Source organism: Heterocephalus glaber, unplaced genomic scaffold (assembly GCF_053883595.1).
Source record: "Heterocephalus glaber isolate CG9 unplaced genomic scaffold, H.glaber_assembly_v1.0 deba00000546, whole genome shotgun sequence".
NCBI classification, from domain to species: Eukaryota; Metazoa; Chordata; class Mammalia; order Rodentia; family Bathyergidae; genus Heterocephalus; species Heterocephalus glaber.
In genome coordinates this window covers 27492879-27520594 of record NW_028258147.1, presented here as the reverse complement: position 1 = coordinate 27520594, position 27716 = coordinate 27492879, and the positions used below count along the sequence as shown (strand labels likewise).

The following is a 27716-nucleotide window of genomic DNA, read 5'->3' as shown; positions in this document are numbered from 1 at the left end:
TGTTTTGAAATTCTAGTACAATATTGAATAGAAGCGACGAGGAATATCCTTATCTTGACCCTTCTTGGGCAAAAAGTATCTAATCCTTCACCATTAGTATGCTATTAGCTTATGTTTTCCATAGATGAACTTTCTCAGATTGAAGGAGTTCCCTTCTATTTCCAGTTTGCTGAGTTCTTTTATTATGAAAGGGTATTTTTTTTAAATACTCTTTTCTATGCCTATAGAGACAACCAAGTGACATGATCATTTGGGGTTTTGTTTCTGTTTTATTGATGTGGTGTATTATATTGATTTTTCCCAAAACTCATGTAAACCCTCTTAGACAAAGCTTGTGCTACAAAAAATGTATATTTTATATGTACTATCTTTACAGATCATTTTTCAAAAACATTAATTTGGGGTTTGCAAAAGGAAATCCAAAGGAATAACTTTGGTTGGGTACACTTTTGTGTAAGTTGAAGATATTTTTTGTGTTTTCCTTTTAGTGATTGATTGTCTACTCAAGATTTTAAGATTATTTTTACATTTAAGATCTACTTTATATTTTCTAGTTTTATAATCCTAGATTGTTTTATATCTGTTCAAGCAATCACCATGAAATTTCTATTCTGGACAGTATTACTTTAATCAATTTTGTTTAAGTTTTAGTTCAAAGCAATTAAATAAATAGGAAGTAAAACATACTCATGAGCCTTTAAAAAAATCAGCTGTACTCTTTGAGCATGAAAGCACCAACTTTTATTTGTGCTACTTTGGGCATAAATAGTGATGATGTACTTCCCCTTTTTTTCTACATTTAAGGATCCACCCAGAAATTTGCAACTAGTCCCGGAAATGTTCTCATTCTCTTTTCTAGCCTCTGATATAATCTCTTAGCATAGTTTGTTCAAGAATCATGTTAAGTAGGCCAAATCTTCTGTTGGAGCCCATTAAAGGCAGGGTATCTTTTCATTCCTTGAGAACAGATTGCAGCCCAGGTCCCAGCCATCTGGTACCTTCTTGCCATTGCTCCCTAAGTGCTATTGGTTAGTGAGTGTGGGCAGTATAATACAGTCAGTGCCTGTTACTGGACAAGAAACACTGAAGGCTTATCTCAGTAAGAGGCATCCTGTGAACAAATAGCAATGTGTTGTTACTTTAAGTTCGTAAATGTAACTGGAATATATTTGACGAAGGTAAAACAGTTATTTTAAAAATGCAGTACTCAGGGATTGCAACTGTGCTTTCAAGGATTAAAATGTCTAAACTGTTTGTAATTTCAGTATTTCTAAGATCTGCATAAAATTAGCATATCCAGCTGGTTATAAAAATGACATATAATACCCAATGTTTTTTCGTAACAAAATTGGAAATATGGGTCTTCTCCACATTATATGTGCTTTTTTTCTGTCTGTTTCATTATGAGAGAAAGAGAAATGTACTTTACAACCCTCTCTGAAGGAGAAGGCCCACTTTGGTACTTAGAAACAATTGCACTGGATTTTAAAAGGCATGAAGTAAAGTTTCCTTAGACTATTTCCAATTTGGGAAGCAGCAGAGAATAGTGGTTAAACTGATACTTCCAGAGTTAGACTGTGTAACTTCTTTACACTTCAGCATTCACCATCTGTGTAAGTGTAGATTAAAATAAGTACCTACCTCATAAGGGGAAAAATTAAATGAGCTAACACGGGTAAAGAGCTTAAAACAGTGGCTGGGAAGTAAATACTCATTCAGCGTGTACTGATACCTGTGGTAGTAGGCACCCTGTAGAACTGTGACTGACTCAAAGCAAAGTTCATGAAACTAGAATCAGTGACAGCTAAGATAATTTGTGTATTAGTGTACATCGGTGCTCTTATTCTAAATCACCTTGTTTCCAACTTCATGAGTGGGCTGAAAATTATTTAGTGTTTTCAGAAAATTCCCAACATCAACTCACAGAGAGGGCAAGGGACAGAAAACAGAATCTTCCTTGGGCACTAAATGTAGTTTTTATAGATAGAAGAGCACTTTTGAAAATTATAAATGTCCACTTTTAGGTCACTTTGGCAGTTGAAACCATAGCAATTATTTTCTAGAAGTCAGATGAAAATCAGTACTAGGTTCTGAAAGTGACTGCCCAGAAACTGGTGCAATGCCAGGCCAGCTGAGAGCTGGCATTCAGGTTCCCAAGAAACCAACATATAAACATCCAGGTCTTAGAGAGTTTGTACGTTGTTACTTCTTCCTCCTACCCATCGTGAGGCCTCTTTGTCCCGAGGTTCATCATGAAAGACAAGCTGAGCCAGTATGGAAAGCAGCTAGATGAAGCTATTCCTGTCCCATCCCATCTTCCTTTTCTGTCAGCAGATGGAATAGGCCCACACTTTCATTTCTAATAACCAGTAAATTCTACCTCTAGCAAATTGCTTTTTTAATGCACATGATCTTTCTTCTGTAGACTTTTCTACTAACCTCAGGAAAATTTTACTTTATCATCTATTTGTGGTGATAAAATAGAGCTCCTAAAATCCTTTCAAATTCATTCACCAAAATTTAGTTCCTCCAAACTAACCAAGAACTAGTTTTGAAGATGATTTTAATATATGTAGTCTCATTTATTGTTATTGTTATTCTGGATTGCAGTACTAATTTTTCTACATCTATTTATTGCAGGTATATAGAATCTCTGTTGTGAATTCATTAGCCCAAGAAAATACATTTTGAGTTTTTAATGATTATAAAGGTGATTTTTGTAACTTATGAGAAGTTGGTGCCTGCTTATATTTTTTCTTACTGGCTCCTGTTTATGTTTCTTGGCCTAATCTAGGTCAGTGTGAAGATAGGTAATCTTCCATTATAGCAGTGGTGGTGAGCCCATGGCACATGTGCGGCAGCTGACTGTTTGCTGTCATTGAAGGTCTAAAAGACTCACCATCACGGCATATAGGAAACCTCCTCAACCTTGGAGTATCATTCTGAGTTATGATCTTCTCAAGACATAAACCCTTCAGTTATTACTTTCTTTATAAAGTTACCATTTACAGTGGTACCTTGGTGCTCATTATGGATTGACTTCAAGAGGCACAAAGAGTACCAAAAAAGTTGTTTTGCTGGAAAGGTTATGAGTCACCAGGCAATTGACACCAACAAGTTCTAGCTTTCCTGTTGAGTACCAAACAAACTACAAGCGCCAGGACAAAATTTTCATGTCAAAATGCATTGAGTATCAAATTTGATGAGTTTCAAAGCAGTTGAGTACCAATGGCTGGGTATTGACTTAAGGGCTATTTTCGTAAGCGTTTTACCAGTTCTGAAGATTTGGAATCTAATTTATACTTAGAATCATAGTTTACAGCTGGTCATCTGGTCCAGTTATCTCATGTTTCAGAGGAATAAATTGAAACCCAGAAAGGTTAAATGATTTGATTAAGAGTCACAAGGTTCAGGTAGAAGGAGGGGTCATTTAGACATAGGGCAGTGTTCTTTCTACCAAGTAACTTAATGCACAGATAACGCTAGATGTCCTAATAATTATCTTCCTTCTCCCTAAAAATTGGAGAATCCTGAAAAAGGATGACCCTAAGAGTCGATTGTATATTAATCACTTTGCCTATTATTAATCTGAAAGCATTTTCCTGCTACACAACATATTTTCCATTAAGAAATTCCAGGCCATTTATATAAAGTTTGTTACTCTACTGAAGCATGATAATTTTTTAAAATTACTAAGTTATGTGATCTTTACATTTTCCTCTCAAGTTTTTGGAAACCATGGTGGCCCATTTTTAAATCACTGTTTGGATTAGTCTCACTCTATTTTATTGGGTAGACTTTCCGTAAGAGCAAGTAAGGGCATCCAGTCCCCTGAAAATAACACACAAAAGAATTCTGGCAGAGAGTTCTAGCATGAGTGGTAGGTCTTAGGAATTAAGAACTGTCTCAAGCAAGATGGAAATAGTATCAGTTATACTCAGATTTTAATTCATAAAATATAATCTGATAAGTTTTACTGTAATTATGATTTTAAGCAAAGTATGTATTATAAAAGTATACAAATTTAATATACCTAATTTATAATTCAAAATGTAATAGACCTAGACAAATTGATAATTCAAAATAAGAAGGAGCCATGATTCATGTTTTCCTCAGTTCAAGTTCAGGCTGTCTCCTTCAATGCTCAGTATTTCTTTATTCATTTAAATTCTAAAAATCCTGTTAAACTTTTTCCCAGCTTTTCCGCCTAATTATACTATAGCCCAAAAATATTGTCCTACAATAGCCAAAAGTTGGAAACAACTCAAATTTCTAACGACAGTTGAATCTGTAAGCAAAATGTGATCTGTAGAATGGAATACAATTGAATTTTATTCAGTGGAATATTACAATGGAATATTATTCAGCCTTTAAAAAGAATAAAATTCTGCCAGGTGCTACTACATGTTTCAGTTTGGTTTTTTTGTTGTTGTTGTTTTTTGGTACTAGGGATTGAACTCAGAACCTTGCACTTGCGAGGCAGGTGGCGGCACCACTGAGCTAAAGCCCTGGCTTTACATGTTTCATTCTTAAAAACAACATACTGCTGCCACCTGCCTTGCAAACATAAGATCCCAAGTTCAATCCCCAGTACTAAAAAAACAATGTACTAAGTAAAATAAGCCAGGCACAAATGGACAAGTATTATATGATGTCCTTTATATAAGTTACCAAAAACAGGCAAATTCATAGAAACAAAAATATAATAAAGATTACTAGGGGCTTAGAGAAAGGAAGAATGGGAGTTGTTACTCAATAGGTACAGAGTTTCTGTTTGGGATGATAAAAACTTCTGCAAATGGGTAATGGTCACGTTTGCACAACATTGTGCATGTACTAATGCCATTGAATGATGAATTTACAATCAGTTAAGATGGTAAATCTTATGGTATGTGTCGTCTGTCTCAGGGCAGAGGGGCTCTTTTCTGAATTAACCATGACATGAAGTATCAGCACGCTTTTGGGCTTTTGAGTGTCCACCAGGTAGGGACTCAGCCTCCTGCCACCCTGATGGCTCCTTCCTTCTCATGCCCAGGTGGAGAAAACACAGCTGTATTTACTTTTCCAACCCCATCTTCTATTTTGAAATAGAACCTTTTGCAAGTGAGAAACAAGGTCAAGGGACATAGCTTTCTGCTTACGTCTTTGGTTTTTCATGGAGTTCTGGGTAAGGTACAGCAGGTACGAGTAGCTCATGTGTTCTCCAAGTAGCATTTCATTAGCCTACCCTCATAATTTCTGTCCTGGACTCAATATGACATATTCCCTTTCACTTTCATTTGTGTGTGAAAATGCACAGGTGTGTATTCACCACCTATTATTGCCAAGGATGTGGATGTTCCACACATCAAATCAAATTACAAAGAAAACAAGGCTTTCTTCGCTAATATTTTCCTATTTTTTAAAGAATTTTTTATTTTCTGGCACCAAAGAGGTGTTTACTTACAGAGTGAATGAAAGATGCTACTGATAATTGTGTACTGAGTTCTGGCTATGGACCTGACAATTCTGAGTACACAGTAAGAATTATTTATGTTTTTATATAATAATAATGGAAACAATAGCAAAGTATAAACTTTTCCTTATAAATCAAGAGCACCAAACCCGATTAACTTTATGTCCTCAAGCTATAATATAAAATAATTACATTTATTATTGCTTATCATAATATTTAAATATTTGTTGTTAAAAATATACATTATACTTATGCTATAAGAATTTCAAATGTTCATTCTGTCAAAATACACACCAAAGCAGGCATGGTGGCCCACACCTATAATCCTAACACTCAGGAAGGCTGAGGCAGAAGGATTGTAAGTTCAAGCCTAGCCTAGGCATTTAATGACTTAGGAAGACCCTATCTTTAAATAAAAAAAGGAAAAAAAGGGTTGGATATGTAACTCAGTGTGAAGGCCCTAGGTTGAATCCTCAGTACCACAAAAGCAAACAAATAAAAAACTAGTGTGTAGCTATTATATAATATTTTTAGATTTAATTTTTTGTATTTCTGACTATATGTTGTTTCTATACAAACAATATAAGTGATATCTAATTATATAAAAATTAATATAAAGTGTATATTTCCTTTTGAGTTTTAAAAATAGAAAATATTTTCTCTTACTGTATATGCAGACAATTAAAGTATTTTATTTAACAAAATGAAAGTTATGCAAGTGAAATTAATATTCAGTATGCTGTGAAGATGTGCAAGATCCTCTTTCATTGTTTTCCTTTGAAATTATCTGGAAAAATGTGATCTTGTTGCATTGCATTTTGTAAAAGTTAAATGAGCAGTTCAAATAAACAACACTCTGTAAACAGGAAGCTAATCAGTATCCAGTGAAACTGCTAAGAGCTAGCATTGTTCAGATGTATGGGGTACATAAGAAGCTTGAAGAATTCGTGCACAAAAGCCTGAGCTGTTTTGTAACTTTGGCTCTGATCAGGTATTGTACTTTTTAAACATGGCAACATGTTGTAATCAGCATGGTAGATTTAACCTAGTAAAAGTGTTAGTCAGCCTAGTTAACCTAGTCAACTGTTTTAACCTGGTAAAACAGTCAAACTGTTTAGTCACTGTATTTCTATAGTGGCACAGTCTGTATTTTTGGACCTTCATCCTCTACCCCAGATGACTCTTGTCCATAGAGAAATGGCTAAACTTGATTTCTTTAAATAAAAATTCAAAAAACTCAGGTAGCCTTGGAAGTTATTTCCTTTGATAATGACCTTTATTGGGAGGCTTTAACTTGTTCAGCTCAGATTCATAAAGAAAATTATCCATAATTTCTAGGTAAATATCAATAAAACCTCTTTTGTGTGAAATTATACTTTAGTGCATGAAATTGACCAATACAGAAAATAAAAAGCATTTAAGTTTGGGGTGAGATACACTCCAGATTTAGAACATGTTGAGTTTATGATGGCCGATGTAATATCCCAAAGGAAGTATATAATAGTAGTTGAACATATGGGTCAGGAGTACTAGATAGAAATCTGGATTGGAGATTGGAGCTTTGTGTGTGTGCGTGCGTGCATGTGTGTGTGTGTGTGTGTGTGTGTGTGTCCACGTGAATAAAGATAGGTACATATCTACTTTTTGTGGAGTAAAGGAGTAGGACATTAAGTACCATGGATAGCTCATCACAAGCAGTTCATCCAAAAGTGTGTTAACATTAAGAAAAGTAAAGGGACAGTAATGAAACCCTGGAGGACACTATCCTTTCAGAAATAGGAAAAAACAATAAGCACCTAGACAAGTAGAAGACAAAATTAAGAAGTGACACAGAAGCCAAGAAATAAAAACTCAGAGAGTGAGTCACTAGCCATAAGTACTACAAAGAGATCATGTAAGACTAGCACTTGTGACCTCTGAATTTAGCAAGAGCGTGATTATTAATGCTCTTTGTGAAAGCAGAGTCAGTATAGGGGAAGACATAGAAGGCAGTTTGCAGGAAGTGAAGGGTGAAGGCCAACAGCAAGTGTCAGCTTTATCAGCACATGGGGAAAAGGTATAAAGATCCTGTGGGAGTTAAGGAGATGGACAATATAGAGTTAATGCTTAATTGCTAATGGACCATATAGAGTTGAGAATTGTTTAAACAGTCAATTGCTTATTGGAAAGATAAACAATTGAGGACATCTCCTAATTGGTGAAGCCATGTCTTGGAAGAGTGGAACGGGATGGATCTGCAGTACCAGTGATGACTTAGCTTTGGATAGGAGGATGGGAAGAGCAGAGATCTTCACCTGATAGTTCCCATTTTATCAGGGTAGGCAGCTGGCTCAGCAGCCCACAGTGAGGAAGAAGTTAGTGATGTTGGGCTAGAGAAGAGAAGAGGAAGATGACAAATGTGCTATGAAGCATGAGGGAAGAAGGCCTACAGGGGAAAGTAAGATGTCTGGATTGCTTTGAGTCTGAGATTATTAATTTCTATAACCTGACTTTAAAACTGGTCTAAAAAAATCATGGGACAGCTTTTTGCACTTTCAAAATTAGTATTAAACTAGCATCCCACATTGAATGCACTGTTTCTTGCCTAGTTATTCTTCGTATAACACTTCTCTTTCCTCTTTCCTGCACCCCCAATCTGAGTAGTACAGAAGATTTTCTGGTTTTAGAAAGCCACTTTTCCAAGAACACATGGAACAGATTACAGAAGCAAATGACAGCCTGCTCACTTCCCCTTCTTCAGTTGTATACATTCAGCGGGAGTTCAGAAAAGCAGAAGTCAGCAGAACTTTTTTTTTTTTTTTAAAGAAAGATGGATGAAGCAGGAAACACAAGCAGGTGAAAATAGTGAAGGAAAAAGAAAAGGGAACAAATACTGAGAAAAAAGTCATAAGACAGAGTGTGCACTGAAATGATGTCAGAGACTAGAAAAAGATAGTAAATATCTTCTGTGTAACCTAGCCTCTTAGTTTGCTACTCAGACAGTGTCCTTGGATTAGAAGCCCTCACTCTAGGGGTGAAATGACATCCAGGGCACATAGAGAACAGAGGTCCTCTGTGAATTCATTTTCCCCTACCTAATTTATCAGTGACAAAGCATTCTGGGCTTCTGTTGTTGTTTTGGCCTAACCCCTCAATTTTAAAACCCAAACTTGGCTGAGGATTTAGCTAGTGGTAGAATATGTGCTCAGCATATATAGGACTCTGGGCTCAATCCTCAGTACTAAAAATAAAATAAAAAATAATAATCAAGTCTGAGTACCTGAAGTATCTGAAAAACAAAGGACCAGATCCAGTTACATTCAAAAACATTTAATGAACACTTATGTACAGGTACTATTCTTGGCACTGGGAATTTAGAGAAAAAGAGGAAACAGTCACTCCTTTGCAATATAATGTCTCCCAAGTGAAAGAAAACTATTGCTTAGAACTTATGTAGGTGCAAGACCCCAGTCCTTTGGCTTGTAACAGCTACCCAGACATTTTTTAGCACCAGCTTCTTAGGAAAAATAAAAAATGTAAGTACTCCCTTAACTGTGCTACAGCTTGGGTCACCACCTCCTAACCTTTGAAGCCCCTGATGCTTCCAACTCAGATTTGCCCCTCCACCTCACCCCACCACCAAGAAGCTGATGTAATGTAAGCAGATGCTAGATGAAGCCAGAAGAGAATGGATAGTTATCTGGGGAGATAAAGTGACAGTATTGCTTATTCAGGCTATTGTACAAAGAAGCCTGTCTTTTATTTATAGACATTAGAATTTAAAGGCATAGAAAGCCAGAGGTTGATATTACTTTTTCTTTCTGTAATTTGTTTCCTAGAAATATACTTGATACAACTACCTTCTTTGCATGTAAATTGAATGTATATGATCGGTGTTTTATACCTGGGTTTATGTTCTTTTAATAGGTTCTATTGCTGTTTGGGTTAGGTGTGATTTCTAAATTTTAATGTGTTTTGCTTTTATAGGATGCTGGGTTTTTCCCTATCTGAGGCATAGGTTATTGAAAAAAGCAGGAGGCTTTAAAGAATACAAAATATAGGTGCCCTAGGGCCAAGGATTTAGCTCAGTGGTTCTGCCTCCTGCCTCGCAAGATCAAGGTCCCGAGTTCGATCCCTGGTACCAAAAAAAAAGAAAAGAAAAGAAAAAACAAAATATAAGTGGCTTTTATATTAATAAAATATTCTCTCTTTTTTTGAGTAAGGCTAAGTAGATGAGGTCTCCAGTTATGAGTGCATTTACAAAGCTGGTTTCTCCTAATAGATTTCATGGTCATTACTAGGCTTTTGTGCCAGAGAAAATGCAGTTGTCTGTTCTTGCTTTCAAACACCCAAGAGGGGTTCACAAGATTGCCAGTAAGGCTTCTCTGTTGCTCTGGGGAAGTGACTTCACTTTTCTAACCCTTTACTGAAAAGTGTTGTATGCCTTGTATTCTTGAAGTGTGTTTTTTCCTAAGCTCTTAGAGGATTTCACAAATTAAACTACATGAGTCCTTCAGACTTTTATAAGAAAAGGAGAAATAGTGGCCATAAACCTCTTTGAATTATTTGCAAAAAAGAGAATATTGGGAACTCAGAACAAATTTGGCCAGTTCATTTTTTAGCAGAATAACTGATGAACAAAAAAATCATGTTTACATAAATATATGGAAACAGCTTATTGTAAATTTTATTTGTTGTGATGATATAAAGAATTTATTTTCTCCTTAAGATTAAAAAACTTTCTGACATGATATACTTATTTTGAAACCATATAAGAGCAAATGCTAAGTTGAAAAAGAAATATGGAAGCTAGATTATATGAAGGAACTTTTACTCAAAACCATTATCATAGTAGTGTTTCTGTGAACAGGACTAGTCACAAAAATGATTGTACTTTATGCACATAATATTTGAAGTAATTTTCTAAAATTTGGCTATTAACCAGAAGGTTAATTGATTCTTTTCTTCTTGCTCCATTGTAGTTAACATACTAATTCTTCCTGTTAAAGACCCATTTTATTATGCAAATGGAAGAAATCACAAGACATTGTGTCTGAGAGAGAGAGCTGCTTTTTGCCCAGGAACTTGTGCACCTGTTTTAGCCCTCGGCCCCCACCTCTGCTCCCACTGCTGCCAAGCTGGAGACCTAGTGATCAGGTTTAGGGGTATAGGTCCTTGAATTTTGACTCACATTTTCTGTGTGACTTACTGTTGTTTTGCCTTATAATTTCTCCCCATCCACCTCTCAGCGTGCCAACAGCAGCTGCATCATGGCACTCACCGTGCTGCCAAGAGGGCAGGCAGCCTCAGTAGAGAATGGAATGTGGCACTCCAGCCAACTGTTAAGAGATAGATGCTGGAGTAATACATACAGCACAGCTGAAATTCGGATCATGCTAGGTGGCATTTGCTAGAACACTTTGTTTATGGTATTTTTAAAGTAAATATATTTTTTTAAACTTTTATTAATTAAAATGTTTCAAACTTATGCGGAGGTAGAATAGTGTAGAGAATCTCCCCATACTTTCCTCTTTGCTTAAGTAATTATCAATTCAATTATCTTGTTTTATTGTCTATAGTATTTTTCCCTTGACTTACCCAAATACTGGTAGATTCATTTCCAGAGATTGATTTATCTTAAATTACAGTTGTTTTTTAATCCCTTTTCAGTCTGTAAGATATTTTTTCAGATCTTTACTTTCAAAGGTAAAGAATAATAGTCTTTTTTTCTTGTAAATTAAGCCAAGGTGATAATACTTTAGTAATTAACCTATTTTCTAATATTGTCCCATAAATTTTTAAGGCTTTCGTCAGTCTATCCAAAGCATGTGTGAAATATGCAAGCTCTTGAGAGTGTTAAAGATGATGGTATTTAATTCTCAGTTTTATCACTGACTAGCTGTGAAACCTGGGACCACTTTCTGAACCTTTCTTTGCCTCTTATTTTTAATATAGGGCACTCCCCAAAAGATGTTGTAAGACTTAACGTGAATACATTTGAGCAGCTTCCTAGAGACTGACAAATTCTAAGTTTTCAGTCTATGCTAGTTGTTCTCTTCCTCATCATCTTTTGTCCCTCACCACTCACTGTATGGAATAGAGGGTCGAGGCCTAGATGAGTAAAGCAGCTATCTTCAGGTCAGATGGCAACTTTATCAAGGGAGCTCGAACAAGAAACCATGTCTCAAATCCCAATGTAAACATTGGCTATGGTTTGATAAAGTCTTCTCCTCAATGAGAAATGCTCTGACAGGTAAGAACAATTTGTAAGGAAAGTAAAGAGAGTTAATAAAAGCATGAACAAAGGAGTAAATATTGCTGTTGGAGAGCCTTAGGTTATGTGTTTAGAAAGCAAAGTGTTACCAGTAATACACCTGTTTTTGTGGAGAGGACGAGATTTCAAGCATGCTTTTGTTTAAGGAAAAGGATGATTTGGCTAATGGAACTGGATAACATTATGTGCATAAGTAGAAAAGAGAAGAAAGTTCAAGGTTGGAACAAGACTAAGGGATCTAGGGGAAGATTACCTCCTAAGGTTAAGAGAGAAAGCAAAAAATAAAAAAGGGAAAAGGAAGATTGTTTGAACCACCAATGAATGTCAGTACAAAAGTGGGGAGTGGGTTCTAGACTTTCTCCAAAGCCAGGAGGGGTCTGACAGTCCTAGTTTTTATTGGGTTTTTATTGATCTCATAATACAGCTAAAGAAATTGAGGCACAGAGAAGTAAACCCAAGGCAAGCCAGTTGCTTATTAGTAAGCAGGAGACGTGGGATTTGCACCCCAGCAATCTGCTTCTAGAATTGGTCTTAACCACTCTGCCATACTCCTCATGGGTAACCAAAACCCCAGTGCATGTCTTGAGGTTTTTATGGTGCACTCAAATGGTGCTTGTTCAGTTTTTCTACCCCACCAGCACATAGCAAAGCCTTTTAAATAGTCTGGAATAATTATCATTCCTCACTGACACCTGAGCTCTTGGCTGACCCTAGGATACTTAGCATTGTCATTCCCAGTTCAATTTCAGGAGACAGGATCTGTCCACTGCACACACAGATCTTTAGAATAAGCTTGGTCATTGCAGGATGTGATTACATTTCATTTAGTTTCAGTCCTAAGAAACGTACTATGGTGTTGTTTTCACATGCAACTGTAAAGCCACTCTTGATAGATCTACTCAGTAACTTTATTAATACAAAGTCATTCACTAAACAAATCTTTCTTGAGGGTGCCAGGCTAGATGTTGGGGATGCTTTGTAAAAAGAATAGTTCCTTCTTTACAGATTCCCCATGAATTCACTCATATGAGCTTCTTCTCATTAAATTATAATCTGCTACTATTTCTCCCAACTTAAAAACAAAAATCAAAAGAAATGTTTTGAATTCACTTCCCTTCTCAGCTGTTGATCCGTATCTCTTTTCCCATTTCCAGCATAACATCTAGAAAAAATGATTCTGATGTTTCTTTCTGCTTTCTGCCAGGCACTCTCTTCTATCTCTATGAATAGGGACTCCATGTCTCACTGCATAGGCCAGGAACTTGGGTTTGTCCTTGATTGTGCTCTGGTTTCATTCCCGCCGTCCATCCCATCAGGAAATCCAGTTCTGTTCATGGTCTGCCATTTCATCTCTCCTTTTCTGTCATAACCCTAATTAACTTCACAGTCATCACCCTTCCCAGCTGCCTTCGTGCTTTCTGTACTGGCCATCCAACCTTCACTGTCTGCTCTCTACACAGCGACCAGTGATTCTTCTAAGACATCAAAGTGTAAAGCCTCAGCAACAGGGTATTCTTCAAGATTTTCTTCATCCAACACGTAACAATGTAGATGAATCTCATATACATAATATTGACTGGAAAGCCCAAACCAAAAGTACTCATATTGTGGGATTGTACTCATTTAAGATTCAAAAACAGATCAAACCCATCTGAGCTGTTAGAACTCAAGATGGTAATTAAGGGAGGAGGAAACTGACTGTGAATGGAAAAAAACACCATCTTCACTGTTTCCTCATCGACTGCTCATGTGTGTTCAGTTTATGTAAATTTAATAAGCTAGACACTTGTGATGAACCCTTTTCTGTATGTATTTTGTACTTCATGAAAAAGTTATCAGCATTTATAGCTATTATAAGCTCCGGGCAAACAAAAATCTTGCCTGCTTTCATTCACTTCACACATATTTTCTGATCTCTAGCAGTGAACATGAAAGGTACAATGCCTAAAGGACAATAAACAGAATAAATGACATAGCATAGAACAAGGCACTGAGGGCTCTGGTGAGGCAGACAGCAGGCAGGAGAGAGAGAGAGAGACAGAGATAGGCAGAATGGAGGAGGTGAGGAGGTAGAAGGCACTTTTACAAAAGGCAGTGAGGAAAGGCCTCTGAGAACATGGCATCCCTTGGAAGGAGGTGTGGGAAAGAGCCCTGTGTATGTCTGGGCAGAGGACTAGGAAACAAAGAGCTGGGAGTACAGTAGCTACTGCAAGGAGGCGATGGGCCCTTCAGTGGGAGAGGGGTGAATGAGGGTGGACTTGCTGGGTACGAGTCAGAGACAGACCTGAGGCCAGACCCAGAAAGACCTGACAGGCTGGAGTGAAGACCAGAGTTTTTTCTGCGTGAGATAGAGGGAAGAGAGAGAATTTTTCACCCCTTAAACTGGCTTGAGTTACATTTCAGCTGTTGTAATGGCAAGTCCTTCATTATTGTTGGTGAAAATAGATTTTTAGTTTATTGTCCATTCTGCTACTGATGGATATTTAGATAGCTACTAGTTTCAGACATGTGATAAGGGATGCCGGGACCATCCTAGTGAATGTCTTTTCAGGAAATACCAATTTTAAAGAAGTTGAACAGGTTATATCTATTCTTATTTGAATAATGTTTGTGACATAACATGTTTCCAGTAAAAGTCGGAGAGTTAACTGTACTCATGGCACACATTAGAGGTAAAGTTTCAAGTATATATTAGATTAAAGCAGTAAAGATTGCAGGGTGGGGAATATAAGGATATGTCAACTAGATTGCTTGCCTTCAAGGACCTCAGAGTCTAAGTGGAGATAAGAACAGTGCATATGGACCAGCACTTAGCAAGAACACATGGAGTTCACCAAACAGCTTCCTAGGCAGTTTGCCCTGTAAGCATACTACAGTGGGCAAGAGCACTCTAGAATCTGGTGATACAAGACTTCACAGGGAAGCTGGTTATTTCAGAGCTTGAAAACATCCACAGGATATGGAAAAGTAGAGCTTGGCTTTGTAGACGTTATCTGGGCTAGGGAAATAGTGAGAATGCCAGCTTGTATTCAAGCGAGCCATGAGTGGCCAATCTGAATAGAGTAGACTAGGATTCATTTTAAAGCCTAGCAGATATTTGAATGGATGCATTTCTCAAGTAAATCAGTTGCATTCAAATCTGGAAGTACTTATATATTCCGTATTTCTCAGTTATTTTGGCATATTGGTGCCACATTCACCATTTCTAAACCTCACAGTTCATACGATTGAAATATTCTAAATATATATATGTATTTTTAGACCGGCCAGGAGAACTCACCCAGTGTGACTGCAGCAGGAGGCCCTGCGAGCGAACCGGTGGCAGGCCAGACGCTGGAGAACAGCTCACTGATGGCCGAGCTGCTGGGCGATGTGCCCTTCGCCTTGGCCCCACACATCCTGGCCGTGCAGGGCACCGTCAGCGACCTGCCTGACCACTTACTCTCCTTTGATGTCAGTGAGAACTTATTACGCTTTTGGTATGATTTCACTCTGGAAAACTCGGTGCTTTGTGATGCGTAATTTTGTGTGTCTATTTGCACGTTAAGAGCTTTAAAAAGAAAAAAAGGTTTGCCTATTTTATTTAACCTGTTTGGCATTATGTTCTTTATCATTTCACCCCTTAAAGGCCCTCAAAAAAGCAGGGATCTTTAAACAAAATAATATCATGTTCATTGCTTTATTCTTTAGGATTAAATAGATGTATACAAATGGAACTTCAGTTCTATTTACCTTCTCCCCACATAGTAAATGTAAAAATTGAGCCATCAAGGTTGTATGAAAGGAACAAGTTGCTACAGCTGGTCCCTCCACCTCTAGCACTGTGAAAGAGAACCGAGACAGCTTTCTTAGCAGACTCTGCAGCCTGAGCGGAGGGTGCATGTGAAGTCTCTTCCCTGGCTCACAGGAGGTGGGAGTTCATTTTATTCTCTTTCTTTTTCCTCACTGAGTATGAATGAATTCAGAAAAAAGTTTCCAGTTAACTTAATTTCTTGAGTCTCAATATAGACAGAGTGATGTGGACTTTTAAAACTTCCCCTAACCAGCAGTGTTGGTTGCTAATACAGAAATGCTGTTAGCACTCAGCTGCTTTTTCCTGAGTGTACACTTGAGTTTTCTGAGACCCGTAGCCACCCCTCCCCACCCTGACTGGTTGCTGTGTTTCCACCTTTGTTTTCTCCCCTTTCCCCACTTCTGAACTCTCTCCAACCAGCTTCCCAGACACTTTTCTGCTTCTGCTTCAGTTGGCGTTTGCTCTACTTACCACACGTGTTCCCAGTATCTGAAAAGGGCCATATTTCATTTTCAACATCTCTGCCTCTTGAATAAAGACATTTCATGATGATACGTATTATTGCTGATAGCACCCTTACTTAGAAATTTTTTGCCACAATACAGATGGAAATGTTTTACTGTTATAAATTCTAAACTCAATTCATTTCCAATTAGAATGTAGGCAGAACACCTGGATGTGACTTTCAGTTCTTGAATGTCTATTCTTTTTTCCAACTAAAACTGAGAACTGCCACTGGTCAATAAACTGTAAAGGGGGTTGGGGGTTTAGCTCAGTGGTTCCTACACCTGCCTCACAAGTGCAAGGTTCTGAGTTCGATCCCTGGTACCAAAAAAAAGAAAAAAAGAAAAAAACTGTAAAGGGAAGAGGTAAATTGTGAATTTCCTATGCCATGGAAAATTGAAGTCACATTTATTTCGATTAATAGCAACACAATTTATTATTCCATGCCAAATTTTTCAGCCTATTTTTTTGTAAAAATGGAGCGCCATAGCAAAACTAAACATTGTGCAAAAAGTACATGAATTATTCAGATTTTAAAATGCTATGCATGTTTGTTTAAATGTGGTACAATCTTGGCAAATATTTAAAGTTAAAGGAATATTTCTATTAAAAAATGTCCATTTATAATGTTACCATGGGAGATTAATGATTAAATTATATCTTTACATAGTTTTCATAAAACATCAGTCTGAGAAATAATATGTCTTACTGACAAAATGTGAACATTTTGTAGTGCTTTTAGTGAATGCCTATCTTTTCCAAATGTCCGTATACTCTTAAAATTAAATGTCCATTTGTCTAATATATATGTTAAACTTTGTCTAAAATACACATTTCATTTATACTTGTGGCTATCATATTATAGGTATATTTATAAGTATTTTCATTTGTCTACAGAACTGTTATATTTAAATAAATATGCATTAAAATAAATGAGTATTTTGATTATTTTCAGATCTATAAAAATGGTTTTCTTTGCATTATTCATTTCTGAATGTAAGTTATTATTTCTATAGAAGGCAAAGATTTAAGTGTATATTTTGAATAGCGCAGAGAAAAAGTATGCCTTTTCTCTTACATGTAAATGTTTAAGGAATAACCTTGAATATGGTAAGATTGCTAGTCCTGGCTTAATCAGACTGGAAGGATTTGAGAGAAATCACATGAACATCTGTAGATAGATCCTCATTATCGTGAAATTTACTAAGGACAAGTGTTAATGACCTATTTTTAACAAAATGTGAAAATGCCCATTTAAATGATCTTATACTTTATATAAATCAGCGTTACTATTTTAAAACTGCAAGAAACATTAGAAATCAACTAGCCAATTCTGTTTTACCCAAGAGAAAATTGAAGCCTAATAAGGTTAAATGACTTAAAACATCTAGTAGTGATAAATGAATGTTTCCTTGAATAGTGTTAATCCCTGTAGTCTGGAGCAGACTATATGCTTTCTCTGTATCACTCTATAGCCCCTTTCTGTCCGCTCCTCTCTGGCTGTTTCCTTGTTCTACTTCCTGGCCACCATGAGGTGAGCAGTTTCCTCCACCACAGTCCAGGCATAATGTTTCTGCCTTGGAGCCAGCTGAATCTTGGACTGACTCTGAACTGGCCACGAAAAACAGCTTGTTACTTACTACCCAGACCCTAAAGGGAGTCAGACAATAGGCCATTTTGGAGGTCAGTTAAGGAGACAGCATCCAACTTAGGAGTGCTGCCAGGGACATACAATCCAGTGTCTGACATCTGGGTTCTGCAGCTGCCAAGTCTGCCCCTTGTGTAGCCACAAGTGTTGACTTGAACTCTGAGGCATGTAGAAGAAGGAACAAGGTAATATCAATTCATTGTGTATATGTGTTTATGTATGTGGCTTTTCTATTTTGTTTTGCAAAAGGTACATAATTTATTTTGCTTTAAAATTAATATATTTCTACATAATGACTAGGAATGTTTGGGAGGCTAGCAAAGGAGAAGCTTTTGTTCAAGAACAAGGGCAAAACAAAGCTGAGTTCTTACACCTGCAGGGTCCCCTGTACACTAACGTGCTGTTAGCTTAGCCATTTGAATAGGCCTTCTCAGGACAAAAGAGAAATATATGGCAGTTGGTGTAAAGTAAAGCCTAATTGTGTGTCCTGTCCCTATAGTTTTCCCCCATGCCTGTTTTCCACCTTTGGGAGAATTTGTGTTTAGCCTTACATATTTTTTAATCTGGAGCAGACGATATGTAGTTTCTATATCACACTATATCAGTTGTAGCTATCAGTTAACACAACTTCAAACAAGAACATTAAACTCTCCTCTTCCTCTTGCAGGAAGCTTGGCTCCTATTTGTGAGGAAATCTGGAAGTTTCAAGTAGGTATTTGAGTTTCTTAACCCTAAAAATATAGACAGGCAATAGAAAAGATGAGTAATAAGGACACTGGCAGTGATAAACTGTAAAAAACATGTAGTCATGTTTTAGGATTTTTAAAACATATGTATATACCTCAACAATTAAATAGATACTTCCATTTTATGCCTATCCCATAGTCTGAAATTTAAAAATTGAATTTACTGGAGGAGGAAGGAATCTTTACTTTTCATCTTCATATTGAGTCTTTTCTATGTGATGTATCTTGGTTCTTATTTTTTCCCCATTACCTGTGCACCCTTCACCCCCTCCACCCTTCCCTATTTACATAGACTTTGTTTCCATTTTTTTCTTTTCTCACAATTTTTCCTTTCCCTTCTTTCCTTTCCCCTTCCCCTCCCATTTCCCCTACCCCTTTGGACCTTTTCTTCCTATTTCAAATTATCAATTATTTGTTTTAATCATTTTAATCCTTATTTACACTTTCAGTTTCTCATACTAGAGAAACTATTCAGTATTTATGCGTGTGTCCTATTTAAGAAATGCTTTAACCCTTTAGCCCAGTGTCTTTTTCACTTTAAAAACCAATGTGTCTTGCAGTGTATTTTCTTTATACAAGTGATGATCATAACTATGGTGAATGTTCACATTTTAAAAAATTTATTACAGTAGAAGACACATTGCCATTAATCTCCCTCAAAATACTTCCTGTCATTTTGAACACACTTATGGATCTTCTGAAACAGATCTGGAAGTCCTTTTTCATGAATGTGTGATCAAAATATGGTGAATGCTGCTGCTATGTACCATCCAATGAAACCAGGCCCATAAGAACATTATGCGTGTCTTCATTTACCTCCTTCACCAGATGTGGTACAGTGTGATTTCTGCCTCTTCCCCGCTGTCATAATGACCATGATATTGGTCATTATAGATTCAGATGTTTTGAATCTATTCACAACATTAAGGTAGCCACAACAACACAATTAAAGACAGTCACAAAAAAGGACTTCTAGAACTGCTTCAGAAAGTGGCAAGAATGATTGAATAAGTGTATTTGAATTGAGGGGAGATTAATGAAAATGTACTATGATAAATATTTTTTACTGTATTTTTTAATCACACCTCATTTCCTCCATATATATATATATATATATATATAGTCCACCAGGCAAAAGGATTTTTGACAGGTTTCATTCTATATTTTTAGTACAAAGATATATTAATAGTTAAACTGGGTGTAGTGGCACACGCCTATAATCCCAGCACCCTAGGAGCCTGAGGCAGGAGGATCACAAGTTCAAACCCAGCCTGGCTAATTTAATGGCTTAGTGAGATCCTGTTGAAAAATAAAAAAAATTTAACAAGGGCCAGTGATCTAACTCAGTGTGAAGAAGGCTGTGGGCTCAATCCCAGCACAGAGGGGAAAAAAAGACAATAGGTAAACTGAATAAGAATTCTCAGAGTACAACTCCCTTCTCCATTTCACTGAAGATTCTGTTATCTCAGTGATGTCCTATTGGATTTTACTTAGTATGTAATAAATCGTCAGGCAGGCTTGTTGAATGGATGAGAGTGACCCAATGAAATAAATTATTAAAGTATTGGTGATATTTCCCAAAAGCAAAGAAATAGGATTTCAAAACTTTTGTAGATTTCCCAGCCTCAGAAGGAGCTGTGTTTGTGCAGCTGAAAATAATGCTTAGCTTACCAAGCCTCTACAAATTGTGACTTTTGTTTCTTTTGGGTATTCTCCATGTTTTTCAGGTAATATTTTCCTCTGCCCATAATGACTATGTACTTCCTCATAATGAGTAAGAGCTCATTCTAGACAATACAGTATATTTTGGTGCTGTGGATTAACTTATTTAAGGTTTTGCTTCACTGCCAAGTTTCACCTATGTGTTCTTGATTATGTTTGAGTATATTTCTACCTCAGAGTTCGTTAATCCTATCTGACCTGTCCTTGAAAAATATTTTCCCTTTTCATATGCTTTTCCCCGAACATACTGAGGTATTTTAAATGCCTTATTTTAGACTTATTTTTCTAGTGGCAGTAAATATACCTCTCTTTTAGGAGTTTTTTTTAATATTTCTTTCTTATATCATTTCTTACTAAACCAATTCTATTCCTTTGTTACATAACTACGTATAGATCTTTCCTGTTCAACACCAAATATAAATTCATTTTTTTTCCTCTTTAGATTCAAGTTCTCAGGAGAGTGGTCTGTATTTGTGTACATCTTTATTTTTATTCACTCATCAACTTCTGTAATCTAATTTCCCAGTCCTGGTTAGAGCCTTCACTGAACCACCTTTATTCTAGAACCATCTTAAAAATCTGCCAAATGCCCTCTCTCTACTTCTTTAAGGCAGTTATCCCTATTGGTTAATCCCTCTTTCTTGAAATAGTCTGTTTTAGACCTTGGGAACATCTCTTCCTCACTCTAGTCTGAAATACTAGTCCTTGGAATTCCATCTCTGGCTCTCTTCTCTACCCTTTCTTTCTTCTCCCTACACAGTCATATCCATGTGTATCTGACATTACTGACATCCAAATCAGTCTCCACCCCAGAACTCTCCCAAGTTCCATATATATATATATATATGCTATTATATTTGCTATTAAATATCTCTCTTGATTTGTATTCTTAGCTTCTATAGCTTTTTTTTCACTCTAAACTGTTTTTATCTCCTTTCCTTTACTCCACTTTTCTTTGAAGAATTCCTTTCCTATATTATAGGGTCCTGGTGGAAACTATCATACTTACTAAATTCCTTTGAACAAGGAACAGACACATAGTCTGGCTTGCTCTGATCAACACCCTCTATCGACTGATACACAGATTTTAGAAGAATGCACCTTTTTGAGTTATTACTGATAACCATTCCTTCCTCTGTGTTTCAAAGGATTTGCCATATTGTTTGAGACCCTGTAATACCCAAACAAGAAATCTGAGACTCTGTCCATTCTTTCTTATCTCTGTACTCGATATTAAACTTTTATTAGTTTTATGCCTTAAAGAGTTGTCTCTCACACATGTATTCTAGACCTATTGTCTGTCATTCCTTTAGCCAGTCCTTTATCATTTCTCCTGACTGAGCTGCCTATATCCAGTGAACGGTCTCTCTCAGCCATCCTCCACACTGAGGCCAGATAGAACTTACTAAGAAATACAGACTAAATCCCTCAAGGGTTCTGTGGTACCTCTGGATAGCTGAAGTGTCTTAAGGCAAACAGAGGCCCCCGTCTGTCTTTCCAGCTGTACCCTGAGATATTTCTACCCATGTACGGTGCTCTGCGTACTTGCCCGACTGACCACTGCCCTGCACTGCTTGAAGCGCCGTACCTTTTCCTATCATCTTTATCTTTGCTTTCCTTTGCCTAGGAGGCCCTGGCTGTCATTTCTGCACCTGTTTGAATTCTATTACAGTATTTGTTCAGATATCTCCCTCTCTGAGAAGTCTTCCCTTATTTCTCCGAAATTGCACTGGGTACCCTTCCGTGCTTCTCTGCTCTCCTGTGCTCTCCCTTTCAAGGATCTTGGCCCACCATATTGTGACTATTTATTTGTCAGTCTCATAACTCTGAAGGGATACTAACAAACACTTCTGTGCTTCACTGGATGCCTGACATACAGCATGTGCTTAGTAAAAATTTGTTAAATAAGCGAATAATTGTATCACTTTTGCTTCAAGGAGGGTATGAGGTTCATATCTAATTAGAATTTGCTAATGAATCTGTTCGAAGCCTTTAGGCAATCTTTTAGATGTCCACGCTAGAATTTGTTACATTTTCTTAATGGTCCCAAGTTTATCTTGTATTCTAAATAACATAGCTTGTTAAATTTCTTGACAGTAGTAATTTACCTTTTGCTTGGGGTACCTGTTTTATCACTAGTGTAATATGAATATTTTATATTTATTATACCCTTCCTTTCAGGCAGTATTAAGTTTTTAGAGTAAATTTTTGGAATGTAATTACTATGAATCTATGTATTATAACTTGAAGGTTTTTTTTTTTTTGCTTTCTTTAATTTATACTTGAACTTTCCTACAGCCTTCTATTAAATCAACATTAATGCTAATTAAATTGTGTGGTTTTTGAGAAATCATGGATTTTTGTAGCTATCATAAAATAGAATGCCTGGTGTTTTAATGTGGTGTGGCATTTTTTTAAAAAAAAAATGTAACCTAACCTTATTGAAGGATTTGGAAATATTTTCTTTTCATTACTTAAATTCTTTTATTGGTACATTGTAGGTATATAACACATTTACATTTCTCATTGGGATCTTATTTTTTCCCCATTCCTAGCCCTCCCTTCACCCCCTCCACCCTTCCCTATTTACAAAGACTTTGTTTCCATTTTTTCCATTTCTCATCATTTTTCCTTTCCCTTCTTTCCTTTCCCCTGCCCCTCCCACTACCCCTACCCCTTTGGACCTTTTCTTCCTATTTTGCATTATCGATTATGCATTCTAATCATTGGTGCATTTTAGGTATACAATATAATGATACTCATCATTGGAAATTTGCACCTTTACATAATCTCTCTTGGTTCTTATTTTTCACCTTGCCCTGCCCTCCCTTCAACCCCTCCATCCCTCCCTATTTATAAAGACTTTGTTTCCATTTTTCCATTTTCTCATATTAATTCCATTCCCTTCTTTCCTTTCCCCTACCCCTCCCACTTCCCCTTCCCCTTTGCCCCTTTTCTTCCTATTTCACATTATCTATTATGGATTTGGAAATATTAACTCTTGATGATTGGTCCATAGTTCTGAATGATAAGCTCATTTTACTTTTGAGGAAAAGCAAAACAATTATCTAAAGAAAGCATACTATCATTTTTATTTTTCATGTATTTGAAGCATATTCAAAAATGTACTTTTATCTACTCATTTAGTAGCCCATTTACTCTATGAATTCAGCTTTTTAATTTCTGTAATGAATTATAATGATTTTGTGCTATATTGGTCAATTGAGTGTTTAACCAATATGTTTACCACCTTAACTACTGCATCCTATAAAGCTTCCTATTTGCACAGGTCCTTCCTTCCCCCTACATACAAGGATGCAGAGACACATCATTTTCACTGTAGGGAGAAAGCAATAGTAACCAAACTTTTAAAACTTTCATCTATAAAAAGAAAAAGAAAGAAAACATCCTGTTATATTGGTTAACAAAATTCTGGTTTCTGTACCTATATAACAATGTGCAAATATTTTATAGCAACAAGAAGCCATAAAATCTTTTATTAGACAAGATTTTCAGCACAAATAGTCTACAGAACCAAACTTAAAAACAACTTCTTACTCTTTATTAGCTCCTAGTCTTGATTAAAACATTATGTTAAATGAGTATTAAGGGTCAGTAGTTCCCTTTTTTCTAATTAAAAGACTGTCTGCTAAAATTATCTCTACCCATCTTAGGTTTACCACCTTAGTAATTTTAAGTGACTAAGTTTCCACACTTGGTAATGTGCAACTCAGAGAGTGATTTTAGGAATAAACCCTTGTTAAGCACAGCAATTGTCTTCTGGGTATCGATTATTTCCATTCAGGCTTTTCTAGTGTTTGTGGAGATACACTTGAGGCATTATTTCTTTCTTCATGTGGATGGAGATAAGGGCCTCACTTTCAGTGTAATCTTTCACCACCCTGGAGGTCAGAGACCACTGAGCTGGCTGCTTTTGCTGCATTGAAGAACAGCAGATGTGATATCCTTCGGCCTGGTTGTGTTTTGTTACACTTGTTAAGGACAAAGCACCAGAAATTGTACCCTGAACTTGACAAAACATAAAACACAAAAGACAAGTCTCCATCCTTAGCACTTTTTATTCCAAGGTATACAATTGCAGGTAGCAGTAACAATATCAGGTTGACCACCAAAGACAGGTTTAATCATTGTGAAATACCAGGTAAGTAAACAATTAAATTTAAATCATGAGGACCGGGGATTTAGCTCAGTGGTTCCAGCACCTGCCTCGCAAGCGCAAGGTCCCAAGTTCAATCCCTGGTACCAAAAACCAAACAAACAAACCCCACATAAATCATGGAAAAAATGATTTTTTTCATGATCAGCTCAGCTTAGATTTGAAATGCATTATTTCTCCCATAGACAAAATAATACTTGGAAAATTCTGAGTAGTTAGATAGAGAAATAGGTGGATGAATAGATGGATAAGTGAAAGTGAGAAAAAAGTGATTTGGAGATAAGCTGTGGGTGCTCAGATCACCCCAAGAAAATCTGCAGGGGCTAGTTTTGTTCTTTGTTTTGTTTGCTTCTTAGAAAATAAAATTACCTTGTGTGTGTTTTGAAATACGACAAGATATAAAACGAATGGCCAGAATAATGGTACAGGACACAATGAAGAGTTACGGCGCCTACAGGTGCAGCCATACTTTCTTGTGCCATAAAAAATTGCTTGGCATCTGTCTCATTTTTAGCACCACTTTCAGTATTGGACTTAGTATTCCATGAGTCCCCACCAGGCCAGCTTCTTTACTGCTTCCTGAGTCCCTCTCTTCTGTGTCACTTCTCTGTTGGTGGAATTTTTTTTTCTGCCTGTGCACATTCTACCAGCTGTGCAGTGCAGCTTACCTTGTGGTTCCCTTGTGAGTGTTCTTCAGGAATGACTTTTACTATTACCTCAGAACCTCTAAGACACTCTCATTTTCCCACTGGTTCTTCTTGTTTTCTGATGACATTATATGCTGAAATTTAACTCTCTAAATAAATTATAGGATACGCAAGGGCAAGCTGGTAATTATTTTATATTATTAAAGACATTGCGTACTGCAGGTGCTCAATGAACACCTGACTTGCAGACAATGTTCCAGTTGTTGGATTTCCTGTGACTGACAATCCACACTAGTGTGAAACCTCTTCAGTGCCAAAGTAAGATTTGTTATCAGTACAGCAATCAGTGAGTGGTTACCTTCCTTCTCCCACTCCTTTCCTGCTCCCCACTTAAATATGTTCTCTGCTATATACTTCCTTCCCCACATCAGATCCTCTCCCAGAGATATACTTCCTGCCAGCTAAAAGTTGGCCTCCTAAACTTCTTCATAATGGACATTTTCCCTCTATCCTGCCTGTTCTTGCAACTTAGAGGTAAATTCTTTCCTCTCTGAGACATTAACACTCTTCCTGCTGCCAGTCATGGTCATCAGTACATGGAGCTTCTGTTTTGTACCCCTATGAATGAAACACTAGTACGAAGGATAGAAGTCAATAATATTGAGGAATGAATTCTAAAAATACTTGGACCATGGGAACTTCATAAATTAGGTTCATTGCCTGGTTCATTGATAACTTTGTAGAAATAACATAGCCCCAGTCCTCCCAAAACTCTTTTGGAAGCTCATGATTGATTATAGAACTATTTTATCATCATGAGAAGTGTGTATTAAGTGCCTCCTTTTCATCTTTGTCATTTCTGAAAATTCACTTATGTGTCAGCTTAGCCTAAATTTGAAATACATTGTTTCTCCCATAGAAGAAATAATACTTAAAAAATTCTGAGTAGATAGAGAAATAGGTGGATGAATAAATGAACAAATGAAAGTGAGATTGTGTCTATTCTGCCTGCAGATGGCCACGATCCAGTTATCTTTTGCTTTGAATTGTGGTGATACTTTGAATTGCTTTGAATTCTGATGATACTTTTATGCCAGTGCACCCATGCACTACTTCATTTTCCCTTGGGACTAAAGAAATTTCAAAAGGGGGATTTGATAGTTTGTATTTAATAACAGCACTAATAATTTTAATTTCCTTTTGCTGGGTTCTTCTAAGGTGCTATGCACTGTTCTAAGTGCTTTACATATTTTATTTATCTTTTGAAACACTATTGTTGCCAAAAGGTAGAAACAATTTATGTTCATCAAATAATAAATGGATAAACAACATGTAGAATATGCATACAATGGATTATTATTTACCACAAGGAATAATGTTCTCATACCTAAATGAATGAATGATGAATCTTTGGCAACTTATGAGATATGCAAGATACAAAAGGACAAATATATTTTTCCACTTATGTGGAAAAAGGAAAAGGAAAATGATTCAGAGATGGCAAGTAGATTAAAAATTATTAGGGTCTTGCATGGGAGCTGGGGGATAGCAGCTTAAGTATGGAGGTTCTGTTTGAGGTGATGAAAATTTTTGCAAATTGATGTTAATGGTTGCACAATAACATTGTGACCACTACAAATGACAAATTTTATACATATTTTATCATAATAAAAATAGTTTTTAAAACTCTGCTGTAAGCCTGTTTTTTTCTGATATATGCATCAACTGAATGTTTTCTTTTTTTAAATTTTATTTTATTGGTACATTTTAGGTATACAATATAATGACATTCACCATTGGAAATTTACACCTTTACATAATCTCTCTTGGTTCTTATTTTTCCCCCTTCCCCTGCCCTCCCTTCAACCCCTCCATCCCTCCCCACTTACAAAGACTTTGTTTCCTATTTTTTCATTTTCTCATATTAATTCCATTCCCTGCTTTCCTTTCCCCTACCCCTCCCACTTCCCCTTCCCCTTTGCCCCTTCTCTTCCTATTTCACATTATCTATTATACCATTTAGTCCTTATTTACACTTTCAGTTTCTCACACTAGAGAAACTATTTGGTATTTACGTATGTGTGTCCTGTTTATTTCACTTAAGAGTATTGCCTCAATGTGCATCCATTTAGCTATAAATGTCTCTAATTTCTCATTTTTTATGGCTGAGTAGTTCTCCATTTTATTTAAAAAACCACATTTTCTTTAACCAGTCTCCAGTTGATGGACATTTGGCTATTACAATTTGTGCTGCTATGAACATGGGTACACATATATCACTGTGGTATGATTCTTTGAATTCTTTGGGGAAGATCCCCGGCAGGGAAATAGCGGGGTCAAATGGGACTTCCAGTCCTAGTAATTTGAGGTATCTCCATACTGATTTCCACAGTGGTTGCACCAGTCTACACTCCCACCAGCAGTGGAGCAGGGTTCCTCTTTCCCCACAGCCCCACCAGCATTTGTTATTGGTTGATTTCATGAGAGCAGCCATTGTTTGTGGAGTGAGGTGGAATCTCAGCGTTGTTTTCATTTGCATCTCTCGAATGACCCAGTGATGTTGAACATTTTTTCATATGTTTATTTGCTATTTCTACTTCTTTGAGAAATGTCTTTATTTCAGATGCCCATTTTTGGATTGGATCTTTAAATTTGGGAGGTCTGATTTTTTTTTTTAAGTTCTTTATAGATTTGAGATAGTAGACCTTTGTCTGAGGAACAGCAGGGAAGATTTTTTTTCCCACATTGTGGGTTGTCTCTTCACATTGTTG

General features: G+C 36.6%; 1 protein-coding gene and 1 pseudogene across 3 annotated transcripts in view; both read left to right on the top strand.

Annotated features, from left to right (window-relative positions):
- Positions 1-16938, top strand: part of Umad1 (UBAP1-MVB12-associated (UMA) domain containing 1) — a 237611-nt gene extending 220673 nt beyond the window's left edge. For both annotated transcript variants that reach the window (XM_087204453.1, XM_013078892.3), the window contains one exon: positions 14970-16938. In XM_087204453.1, coding sequence (XP_087060579.1) covers positions 14970-15230 — 261 coding nt within the window. In that variant the 3' untranslated portion in view covers positions 15231-16938. The remainder of the gene's footprint in view (positions 1-14969) is intronic.
- Positions 1-27716, top strand: part of LOC147829655 (la-related protein 4 pseudogene) — a 143890-nt pseudogene that overhangs the window by 70012 nt on the left and 46162 nt on the right. The gene's annotated exons all lie outside the window — the stretch shown is intronic.